The sequence below is a fragment of the Mesocricetus auratus genome, unplaced genomic scaffold (genome assembly GCF_017639785.1).
Source record: "Mesocricetus auratus isolate SY011 unplaced genomic scaffold, BCM_Maur_2.0 Super-Scaffold_100001, whole genome shotgun sequence".
NCBI lineage: Eukaryota > Metazoa > Chordata > Mammalia > Rodentia > Cricetidae > Mesocricetus > Mesocricetus auratus.
Genome location: NW_024429187.1, coordinates 1,733,333 through 1,752,120, shown reverse-complemented (window position 1 = coordinate 1,752,120; position 18,788 = coordinate 1,733,333). Strand labels below are relative to the sequence as shown.

The following is an 18,788-nucleotide window of genomic DNA, read 5'->3' as shown; positions in this document are numbered from 1 at the left end:
AGGAGAGACTTAACCTCAATGAAAGGAAGAATAAGGACAAAAATATACAGATATTTTGAAGAAAATCCTCCCAACATCATGGATAATAGGTCAGAGTCAGAGTTATGTTAATAACAATGACTTAAACAATGATAGATCTTACACAATAGACATGAACAATGATAAAACTGTGTGTCTAATGTCTGGAATTTGACTGTATCACTTAAATATTGCTGTTAAAATTTCACAGTGTACCATTTAGAACTGAAACATTAATAAGCTCCTCCTCACTGCATCCTGCTTGGCTAGAATCCCAAAGAAATATCAATGATGCAAAGTATCCTACTGTGTCAGATCAGATCAACAATGAGGACCTGAAACATGCCATTGTTTTGCCTTCCTTATAAAGACTGTGGCTTTGCTGACCCCACCACAGACTTGGGAGCAACTCCAGAGGCTCTGCCAAGATGCTGGTGGTCCTACTGACAGCGGCCTTGCTGGCCCTGAGCTCTGTTCAAAGCTCACATGCAGGTATGAAGTAGGGGAAAGGGTGGTACAGTGACATGCGATTTGTAAGACAAAACTGAAGTTCAGGACTGGGAAGGAAGGAAAAAGATGAGCAAGAAACTGAGGCAAAAAAGGGAACAAATAATAGAATATTTATATTCTTATTTTGCCTGTTGATCTTATACATTACTTAAAGTATAATTAAGAATATCGACTTGAAACAAAATAACATGGGTGCATTTGTGAAAATTCAATTTTGTTGATGGATAATGGAAGATAGTGTGTTAGAGGGTAAACTGTTGACAGAGGGAAACACAGTTCTTAAGGTGCCATGAGAAGCAGGGCTGAATGATGCCAACTTTGGTGTTTGGAAGATAGAGAAAAATGAAGGAAATAAACATATACCGGAGATGTTTTTGAGAAATGTAAAAGATAAAGAATTTGAAACTCAGTACAAAATGAGCTTGAATTATCAGGAAATAATTCTTTTTAAGATTATTTTAGTGCATAGTTGTGCATGCACAATGTCTTGAATGAATATATAGATACAGATATAGTAAAGAGAGATACAGTTTACCATGCTTATTACATTCCAGTCAGAGGACTACAAAAACTACACACACACATAGAAGGAGAGATTTATAAATTATTTCAATGCATGTGTACATGTACAATTATCTGTGAAATGGTGTATATGTGTTTGAGAGTAACACATAGAGAAATACATACAGTCAGAGAGGGCAGGAGAACATATATATTCAATTCCAGTCAGAAGATATTTATGGGGAGAAAGATTAGTCTTTCTAACATAGGATTCATATTTGAAACATATTTCAAGTCATAGGCCAAGCAATTTTTACCCACTGAGATACATAGCTGCACCTATTTCCCAATTTTAATGTTGCATAGTAAGTATTCATTTTTCTATACATAGTATTTGAAACAATGTTTATTTCTCATTTCATTGCATAAAATGCCTGTGAATATATCATATAGGAAGTGAAGGTGATAACGAAAAATATAAATGAGGCAAACCAGTTGTAGAGGTGGAGTAGTGATGGGCAGTGTTCAAAACCATGCTGGAGAAACCTACAGAATCAGATGGCCTTAGAATCTAGGAGCTCATGTAAACCAGCCAGACAGCTGGGGAACCAACAAAGGACTGAACCAGACCTACTGACCTCTATGAGAATTAGGTTTAATGGATATTATATGAACCTCTTACAGTGGAATCAAAATTTCACCCTAGTGCACGAATGGATTTGGAAGACCTTTCTCTATAGAGGGCTACTCTCTCAACATAATACACTTGCTAGGGCCTAGGACCAAGCTCAAATGATGTGACACTCATTGATGATTACCAATTGAAAACGTCACTCTCCCTTGGGAATGGAGAGTGTGTGAGATTGCATAGGGCGTAAGGCATGGGAGAATGGGTGCGAGAACGAAATGGGATAGATATGTAAAATAACATTGTTTCAAATTTAAATAAGAAATCAATGGAAAAAAACAAAATAAAATTCTACTGAAATACAAAATTCCCAGATCGTACATGAAGAATAAGAGTAAGAAAGAGAAAGCTAATAAGTAACCAAATAGTGGTTGATCCTGATCATAGAAAACATTCTGGCAGCATTATCAGCAACATTACCTAAGAATAAAATTCTACTTGGTGGATGTGAAAATATAGTTGAAAATCCTCTTAACTGGGAAGCCTGAAAAGGTCATAATTAACCTTAAACTTACTTTGTGCTTATTTCCTAGCAACCATCTATGAAGACTCTCCTTCGCAACTCCCAGGTAAAGCCAGATTAATCCTCCAGAGACCTATGCATTCTTCAGTGTTTTAAGTATTTGGCTCTGTAAACTCTCTGTATCATTTTGTTGTTTCATGAAATTAATGTGTTACAGCTTCCCCTGCGATATATAAGACAACTTCCCATTATTGCCTATAGAAGCTAGAGTAGGATTATACAATGGAAGGAGGGAAACTCAGATTTTTATGAGAAGAAAACTGTGTCTCTTACAGAGATTGCAGCAATGTCTTGCATAAGATGAGCATATAGTGTATCATCATTTAAATTTCTCCATGGCACACTTTCACCAGTGATCCCAAGAAAACAAGCATATGCTCATCCTGAATAATACATAAAAAGACAATACATAAAAACTAAATGAAACATCTTTTCATCACAATTCTACATTGCTTTCAAGTCCACATTACAACTAGAACCTGAACACCATGATATATTTAAGAGCATTGCTGTCAAAATTTTGTTATTTATTCTGGCAACTTTTAACCTGGAATATTTACAAACACTTGAGTTTTCTTCACTTCTCTCTGGGAATTGTCAGGAATATCCTATCAACTTTTATGTACGAAACTTAAGAAAAAATTGCTCCAAAGACTTGATACACAAGAAAGTTTATGTAGTGGATATAAAATGAAGTTCAAGTGGAACCAGGGACATAGAGGTGGGAGAGTGATCTTGGAGAAAGAGAAAATTTGAACACCTCCTATATTGATTTATACCCTTGCAGAGGAAGAGCAGCAAAGTCAAGGCCCTGCTCAGCCTCTTCAGAAACCCCCCAAACCTTCTGCATCTGAAGAAGATGGTAATGATGATGGTGACGAAGATGAAAACACAACACACAGACCACCACAACAAGGAGATGACCACCAGAAACCTCACCCTCCTAAACCTGGAAACCAAGAGGGAGGCCCTCAGCATAATCGCCCACCTAAACCTGGACACCAACAAGGCCCACCCCAGCAAGAAGGAGAGCAGCAGAATCGCCCTCCTAAACCTGGAAACCAGCAAGGCCCACCCCAGCAGGAAGGAGAGCAGCAGAATCGCCCTCCTAAACCTGGAAACCAGCAAGGCCAACCCCAGCAGGAAGTAGAGCAGCAGAATCACCCACCTAAACCTGGACACCAACAAGGCCCACCCCAGCAAGAAGCAGAGCAGCAGAATCGCCCTCCTAAACCTGGAAACCAGCAAGGCCCACCCCAGCAGGAAGGCCGGCAGCAAAATCGCCCACCTAAACCTGGACACCAGCAAGGCCCACCCCAGCAGGAAGACCATCAGCAGAATCGCCCTCCTAAACCTGGAAAACATCAGGGTCCACCCCAGCAGGAAGGACAGCAGCAGAACCGCCCACCTAAACCTGGAAACCAACAAGGCCCACCCCAGCAGGAAGGCCAGCAACAGAATCGCCCTCCTAAACCTGGAAATCAACAAGGCCCACCCCAGCAGGGTAGTGAGGAAGAGTCAAGTTCCCTGTAGATCTTTTATGTATAACCAAGAGGTTCCATGGCAGTGCAAAGGTAATCAGACATATTATCCTTCACACCAACGCTCAGACTACACAGATCAAAAACCTCTTCCTAAAGGCATGAATCAGATATACTTCTAAATACTAATTTCCTCATATAACCTAGAAGTCTATGGTTCCTGTGATCTAAAATCGCTCTGCATCATACGCCTTAACTTTAACAGAAATAGAAAGCCTTAGAAAACAGAGATACTTCAAGAAATGTTGGATTTGCACATTGTAATTTTCTTGTCCCTGATCTTTGTTTTTCTATTCATTTGTTTCAGATGAAGTTGAAGATAGATCCTTTAATGTCATTTGCAATGAATAATGATGTTGTAAGTATACTTTCAACATTATAATAAAACATTCAGCATGCAATTATTCTTTGCTGTTTCTTTTTCTGAGCATGAGTGAGTGAAATCCAGAGTATGTGGCCATAAGTAAAGTGATTATAGACCAAGGCTTTCAGTTACTTCTGGAAGGTGGCCCTCCTTCTCATTTTACACATCAGCCAACTAATTTGAGAGACTCCCTTATTTCTGTCTTACTCAAACTTGTGCCTACAGTTTTTCTTTATTTTCCAGTTACCTGTGATATTAGCAGGAGACTTCACACAAGACATGCATTTCAAGATCAAAATACATAATCAGTTTAACCTACAAAAATCCTCTAGGTATATCATGTACCTTCTATGAGCAGTACACTAGAGAATAGCTGACTAGCCACACCTACAAGAGGAGTCTTTGTTTTCACAGGTAATACTCTATCAGTTCACAATTGCATGTGAGAAAGTCCCTGTTCCTGCAGCCAATATTCTATGGACATTCAAGAATCAACAAGCTCACATTCTTTCTCTGACTTTTGCAGGCCTATGAATGCTCTGGTGTCTAGGATACATGAGGTTCATTCTTTTCTTCACTCTGTTTATTTTATATATATTATGTACTTAGGCATGAGGGACAAATGAAAATTTTAAAATGTTTAAAATATTTTGGAACAGTCTATCAATCTAATTTTAGTGTTTGTAATTACACATGCATATTTCTTTACATTTTGCCGATATTAATTTGAAAGGACAAAAATAAATTACAGAAGCTCTAGTTACCAATGAATCCATAAATATGCATAATGTTTGAGCCGTATTTCATAGAAGCTGAATTTGCTGTTCTTTGAATGTTCTTTTTTAATTTTATTACTTCACCAATATGAGATCCTTCTCTCCCTCTAGTCATACAATTCTTTATGGAAACTTAAATGACTTTTATGGAATTCACAGAGCAGTAGATTCTCAAATGTGAAAATAGTGGTCATTTGGTCATGTTGACAGGATTTGTGACGATTTGTATGCAGAATCTTAGACACATGCTAAATATATTCATCTACAACATTAGTGAAACTGTTCATTCTGGAGGAACCACTGATTTTTACGCTTGCATTCTGAGTGAGTGTTTGATCAACACCCTTGTGTTCTAGATGAGTCTTCTGTCTTATTAACAGGATTTGCAGGCCTAAAACAATATTGTCACAACCATAATGACTATATTATTTCTTCCATATTAAGAGAGGGAAATCTCTTTGACGAACTCTCAAGAAACTCTGGAACCGACCAATTTCACCTGAAAGACGTAGCTTTGGGTTTGAAGTAGGAAAGATTTTGAAAACGTCTTTGAACGAACCTTATAGTGGGCAGTTTTGTACTGGTACAGGTCTTAAGTTAATTCCATATCTTGAGAGTCAGTGACAGGTGGATCTCTGTTTGTTTGAGGCCAGTCTATTATACAACAAGAGTTCCAGGAGAGTCTGGCCATGAAACAGAGTAACTGTGCCTAGACAGCTCCACAAATGTGACTATATTGTGGAAATAGATACATATTAGACAAAATAATTCATGAGAAACACCATAAATTACTCAAGTGGAAAAATAGTACTAGGAATGTTATCAGGAAAATACAAACATTTAGCTCACTCTAAGCCACAAACCAAACCGAAGTCCATCAAGACAGGAAAGAAAATTTTCTTTCTTATTTTTTTGTGTTTAATACTTTAGTTTAATGCTAACTTCAATCTTTATATGATTTATTCATTTAATATTTTGTAAATTCATACATGTATGCATTTATGTTATCCATGTCCAAATCCTCTGCCAATTCCCCTTGACACTCCCCACATGGACTTCAATATCCTTTCTTCATATCTATCTTCATATCTGTATCTATACATGTCTATACACTATTACACAGTCACCTATAGTAACTATACTCCCTAAGTAACCTAATACCTCACCAATGACAACATGTTGCCTAAAAATACTACTAAAGTCTGTGCTGTATACAACTGTCAAGGACAACTTGCTTGTCTTCTTTGAGCCTTTGTACTCAAGCTCCAGCATTTAAATAAATAAATAATTTTGCTGTTCGAAAGTTACTTAAATATTCCAGGAACTACTTATGTTCACGTTTTCAGATTAATACTCAACATGATTTTGTTGTTTATAACAGGTCAAGTATGCATCCATTCTTCAATGGAGTCCATTTAATAGTAAAAATCAGTCAGCATATGGGTTTTATTATTGTTTTGGTAATGAATGTGAGAGAAATCAACTTAATGGTGGCATATTGTGTCATGCTTCACATTCATAATGCACAGTATCACCAAATCAGGTGGAATTATTTAGGTCTAAACGTTTTATGTTTCATTTAATTTAAGAGTGGGTTTTGCCTATGTGCATGAATGTGTACCACATGCATCTACTGCCTAGAGAGGACAAAAGAGAACACCTTGGATCTAGAGTCATTAAGAGGTATGACTCAACACATGATTGTCCAGAACTAGCTCCAGGTCCTCAGAAAGAGTTATAAATAATTTTATCTGCTATGAAAGAGTAACTGTTAACATCATTTCTTCTAAATAGATAGAATATTTTACACACACAAACATATACACAAATTTTGTCATGATTAAGGAATATTCCAATTTTCTAAATCCCAGGATAACTTGTTGTATGAAAGTAGCAGCAAGGTGTAAAGAAGGATGTGCCTCTGGTTAAAATATACTGTTGGAATTGAAGGAAAATATATTATTTATCCAAGGGATTCACAGGATGGTCCAGTAAGATACAATCAAATATCCAAAAACTACTTAATATAGAGACAGTGAAGTATCCCCAAGCGGGAAACTGAAGTTACTGAGTTCAGTAATAAGGTCTTAAAACAATTTCCTAAACACACTGTCACAGGACAAATCTCCCAAAAAAGTACTATAAAAATACATATGTCAATTCCCTGAGCAACTAGATCATATAAATGACTATTGATTTCATTCCTCTATAAAATTACTAGCTTCCATGAAACATAAATTTTTTAATTTAGGAGAAGCTTAAGGAAAGCCTCTATATCTGCTATGATGTGGCAGTAATTTATTGCACACACCCAAATTTCCCATCTTTTATGGTGCAAAAAATTAGTTGCCAAGACAAAAAAGTTAAGATTCACATTGTATAATATTTAATTATTTTTTTAAAACATGTGCCAATTTGGCTGTGCAAAACTAACGAGTCTGCAATAAAATCCATTTAAGCAAGTAATATAGAATATCCTAAGAACGTTGTATATAATTATATTAACAAGGAGAAACTCAGTTGGAGACAGCAAAGCAATATACTTGTGGTGCAGGATTGATGTGAGGAAACAGAAAAGTAAAATGATGTAATTACATTTTAATCTCATGAATAGATGTGTCAGATCTAGCAGAATAGAAAACACAGTAGATGAGAAATAATAAAACTTAAAAGTTTCTATATTAGAGAAAAATGTGATATTTGAAAATTTTGTACACCACCAATGTTGCTTCAATAAAAGAAGAGTAGAGTATATATTGCTCACATTGAAATAGCTTACATTATTCTCACAATTGTGAATGATAGACATTGTAAAGTAGGAGTAATTTACTCATTGCTTTCACACAAAATAGAGGGCAAAGACATCTTTGTGTATTAGCAGTAGTCAAATATCAGTGAACTTGCAAGAAACATACTACCATAAAGGCTCACATTAGATTTTTTATTTTTAAATTAAGTATTTTGGGAAGAATGATATTTAGACTACTATGAAGAAAAACGTAATAAAAATGATCTCAAAATATCTCAAAGACAAACACATGATAATACAGACAAATATAAACTGTTGGAAACTAATGTATTAGAAGAGATTTTCTACACAAGATAAAATAGTAAGTGAAACATAAAATATCAAAAATTGTCACAGCAATCAGGAAGAAGCCAAGTTTTAAAAAGCTAGGTGGAATACAGGTATTCTACCAACATTTACAGGCCACAGATGCCAGCCAAGACTGCTATACCCAGCAAAGCTTTCAATCGATATAGATGGAGAAAACGGGATATTTCATGAAAAAAACAGATTTAAACAATACATATCCACTAACCCAGCCCTACAGAAAATTCTAGAAGGAAACCTCCAACCCAAGGAAGTTAACTACAAACAGAAAATCATAGCCAGTAGATAATCCCACTTTACCAACAGGCAAAAGAAAAAGTGGTGGAAATCCACATACAATACCACCACCAGCAACCACTCCAAAACAAACAAGAATGAACTATCAATGGTCATTAATTTCGCTCAATATTAATGGTCTTAACTTGCCCATAAAAAGACACAGGTCAACAGAATGGATTTGAAGACAGAGTCCATCTTTCTGCTGCATACAGAAAACACACCTCAGCTTCAAAGACAGATGTTATTAAAGAGTTAAGGGTTGGGAAAAGATTTTCCAATCAAATGGACCCAAGAAACAAGCAGGGGTAGCAATACTAATATCTAGCAAATTAGACTTTGAACAAAAACCGATCAAAAGAGATGAAGGAGGACACTTCATACTCATCACAGGAGAAATCAACCAAGATGAAGTCTCAATTCTGAACATCTATGCCCCAAATACAAAGACATACACTCAAGAAAATCAGTAGCCCTACTATATACAGACAATAAAAGGGCTGAGAAAGAAATCAGAGAAACATCACACTTTACAAGTGCCACAAACAACATAATATACCTTGGGGTAATGCTAACCAAGCAAGTGAAAGATCTGGATCAAAAGAACTTTGAGTCTTTAAAGAAAGAAAGTAAAGAAGACACCAGGAAATACAAAGATCTCCCATGCTCCTGTATAGATAGGATCAATGTAGTAAAAATGGCAATCATGCCAAAAGCAATTTACAGACTCAATGCAATCCCCATCAAAATTCCAGCACAATTCTTCACGGGCCTTGAAAGAACAATTCTCAACTTTGTATGTAAAAACAAAAAACCCAGAACAGCCAAGACAACCCTGCTCAACAAAGCTTCAGCATCCCTGACTTCCAGCTCTATTGTAGAGCTATAGTTCTGAAAACAGCTTGGTAATGGCACAAAAATAGACAGGTAGACAAATGGAATCGAAAGCCCTGAGATTAATCCACAAAGCTATGAACACCTGGTTTTTGACAAAAAAGGTAAAATTATACAATGGAACAAAGAAAGCATCTTCAACAAATGATGCTGGCATAACTGGATATTGGCGTGTAGAAGACTGCAGATAGATAACATGTCTATCGCCATGCATAAAACTTGAGTCTACATGGATCAAAGATCTCAACATAAATTCAGCCACACTGAACCTGTTAGAAAAGAAAGTAGGAGGTACCCTTGAACGAATTGGTAAACGAGAATGCTTCCTGAACAAAACACCAGTAGCAGACACACTGAGAATGACAATTAATAAATGGGACCTCCTGAAACTGAGAAGCTTCTTCTGTAAGACAAAAGACACAGTCAGCAAGACAAAAAGGTACCCCACAGACTGGGAAAAGATATTCACTAACCCCACATCTGACAGAGGGCTGATCTCCAAAATTTGGGAGCCCATTCCAAATAGAGGGATGCTCTCTCAGCCTGGACATATGGGAAAGGGCCTAGGTCCTGCTCGGTATGAAATCACAGACTTTGGAGATCACCCCAAGTAGGGCCTCACCCTCCCTGGGGAATGATGTGGTGATTGGAAGGGGGGTTGAGGGGTTGGTGGAGGGATAAGGGAGGAGAGGTGGGAAAGGGAGCTGGTATTGACATGTGAAGCATCCAGGTTCCAAATTTAAATATAAAAATTTTTAAAATAATATAAAGCCTGGTGGAGAAAGTAAATGACCGTACATTTACAGAGTCCCTTGACAAATTGAGGGATGATGGACTAGTTTATTTTGCACAGAATTTCAAGACAGGACCTTGTTAAAAATGAATATGTAGACAGGGAGTTTAGGGAAAAGAACTCATGTGAAAATTCTCCAGGATAAGTTTCATTTTATTAATTTTTATTTAAATTAAAAACAATCTTGTTTTATATACCAACCCCAGTTCCTTGTCCCACCTGCCTTCCCATTCCCCCATGCCCCATCAGAATACCTATCGACTCTCCATTGTTAGTCAGGCCTTCCAAGGAGTACCACTCAAGCTGTAACATAATTTTGGGTCAGGATCTATGCCCTCCCCTAAGTATCTAGGCTAAAATTTTATCCCTCCATTGGGAATGGTCTCCTAGAGCCCATTTGTGCACTAGGCATAAATACTGGTTGCCCTGCCCCATAGAATTCCCAGCGGCCTCCCAAAATGGAAACCACATTCAGAGGATCTCATTTCGTTCTAAGCTGGTTACCCATCTATCAGACTGGAGTCGATGAGCTCTGACGTGCTAAGGTCAGTTGTTCTGTAGGTTTCCCGAGCATGGTCTTGATCATTTGCTCAGAATTTTTCCTCACTACAAGTGGATTCTAGGAGTAGAGCTCAGTGCTTAGCCTTCAATCTTTGCTGCTGCTTGCATCAGCTACTGGGTGAAGGGTTAATGATGGCAGTCAAGGTAATCCTCAATCTCATTATAGCTGAAGGACAAGTAAGGCAGATGCTCTGCTATTGCATAGATTCTCAATGCAAGCAAAACCAACAGAATACAAGAGATAGAAGACAGACTCTTAGGTGTTAAACTTACTATAGAGGATAAACTTTTATTGACCAAAGAAATGTTAAGTCCAACAAAACATAAACACAAATATTCAGGAAATATGCGATACTGTGAAAAGACCAAACCTATCAAAAATTGTTATAGAAAAAGACAAGGAATCGCAGATCAAAGGTGCAGAAACTTATTCAACAAAATCATAGAAGTAAACGGTCACAACCTAAATAAGACAGTACCAGATAAACTTTGTAGGAGATTATCTCATAACAATGGAACAAGCACGTGATTGAACCTTGAAGTAGAAAATGATTAGGAAAGATAGAGCATCATCCCAGAGATAAGACAATGAGGTCTTGAAGGGAGAGAAAATTTTCTCTTTAAAAACCTCAGAAGTAAATAAATTAGGAGAGATAATTTAATTTGGGCCCTCGGAGAAAGAGTTTGCAACTTCACTATATGGGACTCCTGCAAGAAAAGACAGACCCATCCATTTTCAGGTAAAGGAAAGTGTTTTCATGGGATGATTGAGGAAAATTCTACCCCACATGATTTATTCTGAAAGCGTTCATATGCAATTAATCAAGAAGGATATACTTAGAGGATAATCATTTTATGAAAAATCAGCTAGACTTCCCTTTTTCTTTATCACTGCAGCCTGATTTCCTGCAGTGTAGTATATAAAAATGTTTGTTATAAAAGTGTGACTACCTCAGTATATTTCCAGAATCAATTGCAAAGGTAGAAGGAGAGACTCATTTTCATAAGGATGTTCCAACATTTATATATGAGACATGGGGTGATCTGTATGTATGGGTAAATGCTCAAGTATATACTGCATCCACATATGAACACACATACACAACTAAGAAATATATAAAGTTTGATGTAATAATTGTCTTAATCTGACCTACCCAAGACTACCAAAAACATTTACTTAGAATCCCATAGAAGAGGTAGCTACTAGCTCAAATGTATTTTTAATGTAGAGCCTAATGCATTTTAAGATCAGTCCCATCACACCCTCTTCCTATTACTACTACTCCTGTGTCTCCTATATACTCTCAATCTCCCAATTTCTTCTTAATTATTGTTACGCATATGTATATGTATACATCACTATAACCTGGTGAACACACATATAAATCCATATGTAAATCTAACCTGGTAAATCTGCTCATGTGTCTGTTTGTGTGTCTTTGTGTGTGCATGTGTATTTGTTTGTCTGTCTTTATGCATATGAGTGCTGTTACCTGAGAAGGTGATCTGAGCTTAAGTTACAGAAGATTTTTGAGAGACTGAGAGTAGATAATTGTAAGGGAACTCAGTTGTTCCGTCAGAAAAGGACATGCTCTTAGCCTTCATGCCTTCTCTCCTGCCTTCCAGATGAAGTTATCTTTAGGCTGTGTAAAAAGGTCACGAAAGATAATGTGGTTCTAATTTTGAACACTTAGTAAAACAGATGTCATTTCTCAGAAATTAATGCTAAGTGCTAAGAGCTAAGATTCTGCAAACAGCCAAAGATCTAGATTTATTGTTATTTTCTAATCCTCATTATCTCAGAATATAACTGTTTGCCCATTGCCAATTGAGTCTTTAATAATCAAAATTAGGCATTTACAATATGGATGCTTATGACATTTTTGACAAAGTGCCATAAGAAACACATCAGCAAAAGGAACATTTTCAGATTACTGGGTTTTAAGGTTTTCTTCAGGAAAAAATACACCTTGTACCACAGTCTGTGTATGATTATTTCAGACACATTATAAAATAATATGAAGTAGTGAAAAGGAGAAGGAAGAAACTGTGGATTCTATGGGGTCTAGTAATTCCAAAGAAAACAGTACAGACATGGTTGACTTAAGTGATCTAACATCCTATAGGTCACTAAGTTCCTGGGCATACAGTCACTTTTCCTCACCTTTACTGAATGTCTTCTGGGTGACTTGTTCCATAACTTGTTTTGATTGTGCCTTTTGAGTTCATAGGTCATATAAGTAAAGGAAATGGTCTGTTTCACACATTGCCAACACTGAAGAGGTTCAAGGAAAAAACAAAAATGTTTGCTGTATCAGAGGATCTGCTTTGCGTTTCCAAGATCCACCAAGACCATGATAAAACTGCTATCGCGCTAGGTCAGGCAGTTACATAATACACAGATATGAAAAAATATACCTACTTATCTCTTATGCCTTTTGTCTCTGAAATAAATTTTCTTTCTGAAAGTCAAAAACTTTTCTTCAGTGAAGACCACCGACAATGAATATATGAGATTAATAAAAGCATATTTACCTTCCAAAAATACACGGGACAACTTTTCTGTGATGAAAATAACCACAGAAAAATTTCCAAATCATGATATATTCTGCATTTATAATGCATCTATGGGGAACATTTTGAGGACTATTGGTATTAGCTCTTCTTTGAATTTCTGATAGAATTTGCACTAAAATCATATGGCCCTGGACTTTTTTTTAGGTAGGAGACTTTTGATGATTGCTTCTATTTCATGAGGTGGTACAGATCTACTTGAATTTCTTGTCTGTTTTATATTTTATTTAAGTAAGTGGTATCTATCCATAAAATTGTCCACTGTCTTAAATTTTGAATTTTTATGAGTACTTATGACCTAATGATTCTCTGAATTTCCTCAGTGTCTATCTTTATGTCCCCTTTTTCATTTCTGATTTTCTTAATTTGCATGATCTTTCTCAGTCTTTTGGTTAGTTTGGGTAATGGTTTCTCTATGTTGTTGACTTTCTAGAAGAACCAGCTCTTTGTTTTATTGATTCTTTGTATTATTTCCTTTGTTTCAATTTTTTGTTTTCAGCTCTCAATTTTATTATTTACTCATGTACTTCATGTGGGAACTTTGTGATATGAAATTTCCCCTTAGCACTGCTTTAAACGTGTTCCATATGTTTGGGTACGTTTGTCTTCATTTTTACTGAATTCTGAAATATTGAAGTTACATTATTGTTTATTCCATGACCCAGGAAAGGAGCAACTTCTCATTGTTCAATTTTCTTGAGTCTATAGGGTTTCTGCAATGTGTGTTGTTGTAGAATTCTAACTTTAAACAATGACAAAAAGCCTTGAGTAGCTAATAAAATGTGTAGAGTAAACAAACTTCTGGAAGAAACACCTTTCCTGACTTCAAGCTCTCCTATATAGCTATAGTAATGAGTAAAGCTTTGCATTTGGCACTAAAATAGACAGGCACACCAATGTAACAGAATAGAAAGCCCTGATACTAAACTGAACCTATTAGCATCACAATTTTGACAAAGAAGCTCAATTTATACTATGCAAAAAAGAAAGCACCTTCAAAAACTGGTGATGCCATAACAGTATGCTGACATGGAGAACATTGCAGATAGATCCATACTTATTGCCATGCACAAAACTTGAGTCCTAATAGATCAAAGATGTCAAAATAAACCCAGTCATAGTAAACCTCTTAGAAGAGAACGTAACACCAGTACCACAGACACTGAGAAAGTCAATAATAATGGGACCTACTGAAACTGAGAAGCTACTGTAAGGCAAAGGACACAGTCAACAAGACTAAACAGCATCAGACAAAGGGAAAAGATCTTCACCAATCACACATCTGATAGAGGGATGAATTTGGAAACATACAAAGAACTCAAGAAGCTATTCACCAAAAACACTGCTATTCCAACTAAAAGTATGGGTCAGAAAATGTCAAGAATTCTCAGTAAAGGATCGTAAAATAGCTGAAAGACTCTTAAGAAAGAGCTCAAAATCCTTAACCATCATGGAAATTCAACTAAAAATAACTCTGAGATACCAACTTGCTCATGTCAGATTTGCTAAAAATCAGTAACACCTACAACAGTTCATTCCAGAAATCTGTGCAGAAAGGGGACCACTCCTTAACTGCTGGTGGGAGAAGAAACTCATATATCCATTTTAGAAATCAGTATAGTAGTTCCTCAAAAAAATGGGAATAAGATTACCTCAAGATTCAGCAATGCTAATTTAGGAATATACACAGAGGATTCACATTCATGCAAGGACATCTGTTCAGCTATCTATATTAAAGCATTATTCATAATAGCCAGAACCTGGAAGCAACCTAGATGCCCCTGAACTGAAAAATGGATAAAGGAAACATGTTACATTTTCACCATGGAATACTACTTAGCAGAAAAAAATGAAATCTAGAAATTTGCAGGCAAAAAAAAGGATGGAACTAGAAGAAACATTTCTGAATGGGGGAACCCAGTCACAAAAAGACAAACATGCTGTGTACTAACTCATATGGATATTAGCATGGGATTACCAGATTATAATACATACAATCAGAGAAGCTAGGAGTCATGGAGTACCCTAAGAGAGACATACAAGATCACCCAGAGAAGTGGAAAGGACAAAATCTCCTAAGCAAATTGGGACCTATGGGAGGTGAAGAGAAGGGGGTGTTAAGAAAAAGAGAAGGGGAGAAGAGGAAGGAGAGGAAGACATTAGGGATCAAGGAGATTGAGTTGGTGGGAAAATAGAGGAGAGCAAGAAGAGATTTACCTTAATAGAGGGAGCCATTATAGATTTATAGGAAATCTGGCACTATGCAAATGTCCAGAGATATAAAAGGATGACCCCAACTAAAAATTTAAGCAATAATGGAGAAGCTATCTCAAATTTCCCTATCCTATTAAGAGATTGATCACCAGCTTATGTGCCATCCTAGAGCATTCATTCAGTAGCTGAGAAAGCAGAAGCAGACACTCACAGATAAGCACTGAGCCAAACTCCTGGAATCTATTTGCATAGAGGGAAGAATGATGAGAAAACAGGTCAAGACCAGGCTGGGTACACCCACAGAAGCAGGTGACCTGAACAATGGGGATCTCATGGTTCCAAGACTGACAGTGGTGAAACTAGTATAGAACCAATCTTGGCCCCCTGAATGTGGTTGTCATATGTACTGGACAGTCTATGGGGACTCTGGGAGAGGATCAGTATCCATCCCTAATTTATGAATGGAATTTCTGAACCCATTCCCCTAAGAGGCATACTTTCTCAACGTGGACAAACAGCAAGGGTGTTTGGCCCTGCCCCTAGCTATGTGACACAATTTTATGATTCCCTTGGAAGCAAAAAGGTGATCGGATGGGTGTCAGTCGGTAGTATTGGGGGATGGGAGGGAGAGGGAGCTGGGGATGATATGTAAAATAACATTGTTTCTACTGTAATTAGAATAATATATCAAGCCGGGCGGTGGTGGCCCACGCCTTTAATCCCAGCACTCGGGAGGCAGAGGTCGGCGGATCTCTGTGAGTTTGAGGCCAGGCTGGACCGACAGCCTCCAAAACAATACAGAGAAACCCTGTCTTGTAAAAACAAAAAACAAACATAAAAAATAAATAATATACCTGGATAAATTTGTAAAAAGCAACCAGTAATTGTTTTTCTGAAGTTTTCACAATATATAGAAACAAAAACAGATTCAGTTAGTATTACAATAATATTTTTACCACTTATGGTCAAAGAGGGCCATATTGAAAACTCATACATATATAGCATAGAAATCATGTGATATGCTCGTTAAAGTTACGTCTTAAGACATAAAATCACACGGCCCTTGGTGATTTAAATTCATTGAAAGCCTCTGCAAATTTCCTCCATTCCTACATAAACACACACTTACACACCACAACACACACTTCGAACTGAACATTTACACAGGTATTCTACACAGTCAATCATGGAAAGACTACAGTTCATACTTATTAATAAGAATGTTCAGATAAGTTCTACAGGTAAACAAATAGAGGATAGATCAATAGACAACAACTGCTACAGAAAATAAATGGTGGTTTGTAGGGTACAACATAGCTTGTTGCTAAGTATGTAAACAAAGTAAAATGCAACAACCCTTGCAAAGGTGACATTAGAGGTACTTATGGAGGTGAATCCCTGTAATTAAAACACTTGAAATAGTAGGGGAGAACATCAAAATTAGGTGAAAATTTGCCCAGTCATAAATGTAAAAGCAAGAGAAACATAAACACTGACATGAATGGTGCTGAAAAGGGATCCATGAAAGAGCAAAGGCAGATAGAGAACACAAAATAGCTATGAGCATGATTCAACAAGGAAAGACAGAGAACTTTCTGTTAGAACATTGTGAGCAATTTTCCACCCAAGACCCTCTGCTGCTGATGAAGGTAAAGGTGAAGACGAATATTCAACAGAAAGATCATCAAAGAAAGGAGGACATCATTATTTTCACTCTCCTTATCATGGATCCCAGGAAGCCTATTCCGAATGGGAGGCGAGCAGAAGAGTCACCCTCTTCACCGTGGCAACATGAACCGCAACAACAAGGAGGCAGTATTTACCAAATTGTACATTGAAGTTTTCCCACAGGTAAGAAACAGAGGTCTCATTCCAGTGAAGAAGTAATCAGATGTATAATCCCTTTTTGTAGCATGAATAACATAAACCTAGAAACAGAAATTAGGGTCCAAGCTGAAGATCAGAAAATCAAAGTGGCCACTAGCTCCTACCTGTACCTCAGACTGAAAGGATGATTATGGTTCCAGAAAATTCTAAATGGTCAGAGGCTGAATTCCTGTTTCGAGACCCTGCTCCTGTTTTATATATCTCTCTACTTCTGTGACTAAATGTGTGTACTACCACCACCCAGCTCTTAAGGTCTCACTAGTTTGGATTTTGGAATTTAAGGCATGTACCACCAATCTGTACTCTGGGCTGTAGATAGCTTTGCATTGTGATCTCCAGGAAATGTTATTTTTTTCATGGTTTTTTAATATTTTATTTTTAAATTTAAATTTAAATTAGAAACAAGGTTGCTTCACATGTCAATTCCAGGTCACTCTCCCTTTTCCTCCCCTCCTCCCACCCCTTCCCACCAATCAATTTTCATAGCTGCACCTACTTCTCAATTTTAATGTTGCATAGTCAGTATTCATCGTTCTATAAATCATATTTGAAACAATGTTTATTTTCATTTCATTGCATATAATGCGTGTGAATATATCACATAGGAATTGAAGGTGATAAAGAAAAATATAAATAAGGCAAATCAGTTGTAGAGATAGAAGAATGATGAGCAAGGGGTCAAGACCATTCTATAGAAACCTACGGAAACAGATGACCTGAGCAACTAGGAGCTCAAGTATACTAGCCATACAGCTGGGGAACTAGTAAAGGACCGAACCTGAACTACCAAACTTGGGTGACAGCAAGCATGGGCTGTCTATGGGACCTCTTACAGTAGAACCAGAATTTCTTCCTAGTGCACAAATTGATTTGAGAGCCCTTTCCCTATGGAGAGCTACTCTCTCAGCCTAATACACTGAGAATTGCCTATTCCCCAGCTGAAATAATGTGACATACATTGATGTTCACCCATGGAAAAACCTCACCCTCCCTAAGGAGTGGACAGTGTGTGAGAAACCGTGGAGGGGAAAGGCATGGGAGGATGGGTGGGAGAGCAAACTGTGATGGATATGTAAAATAATAGTTTCAAATTAAAAGAAAAATATCAATGGAAAAAAACAAAAAGTAAAACAATACTGAAATACAAGTTTCCCAGATTGTACATGAAAACTGAGAGTAAGGAAGGAGAAAGCTAATAAATAATCAAATAGTGGTTGCTCCTGATCATACAAACCATTATCAGCAACAAGAATAAATTTTACTTGGTGGATGAGAAGCTATTGTTTAAAATTCTCTTTACTGGGAAGCCTGAAAATGTCTCTTTTATAGATTGAAGCAATGTCTTGCATATGATGAGCATATTGGGTATCCTCACTTAAATTTCTCCATGGCACACTTTCACCAGTGATTCCAAGAAAAAAATTATATGTTCATGATGAATAGATGATGAATACATAAAAAGACACACATAAAAATTGAATGAAACATCTTTTCACCCCTTTTCTACTTTTCTTTCAAGTCTACATTACAACAGAAACCTGAACACGATGATA

General features: G+C 36.9%; 1 protein-coding gene across 1 annotated transcript; it reads left to right on the top strand.

Annotated features, from left to right (window-relative positions):
* The first annotated feature begins 428 nt into the window (after positions 1 to 428).
* LOC121139727 (acidic proline-rich protein HP43A-like) lies at positions 429 to 3,808 on the top strand. The gene is made up of 3 exons (XM_040743704.1): positions 429 to 510; positions 2,251 to 2,286; positions 3,028 to 3,808. The coding sequence occupies exons 1-3, from the start codon at positions 447 to 449 to the stop codon at positions 3,771 to 3,773; spliced, it is 846 nt and encodes a 281-aa protein (XP_040599638.1). The 5' UTR covers positions 429 to 446; the 3' UTR covers positions 3,774 to 3,808.
* The last annotated feature ends 14,980 nt before the right edge of the window (positions 3,809 to 18,788 follow it).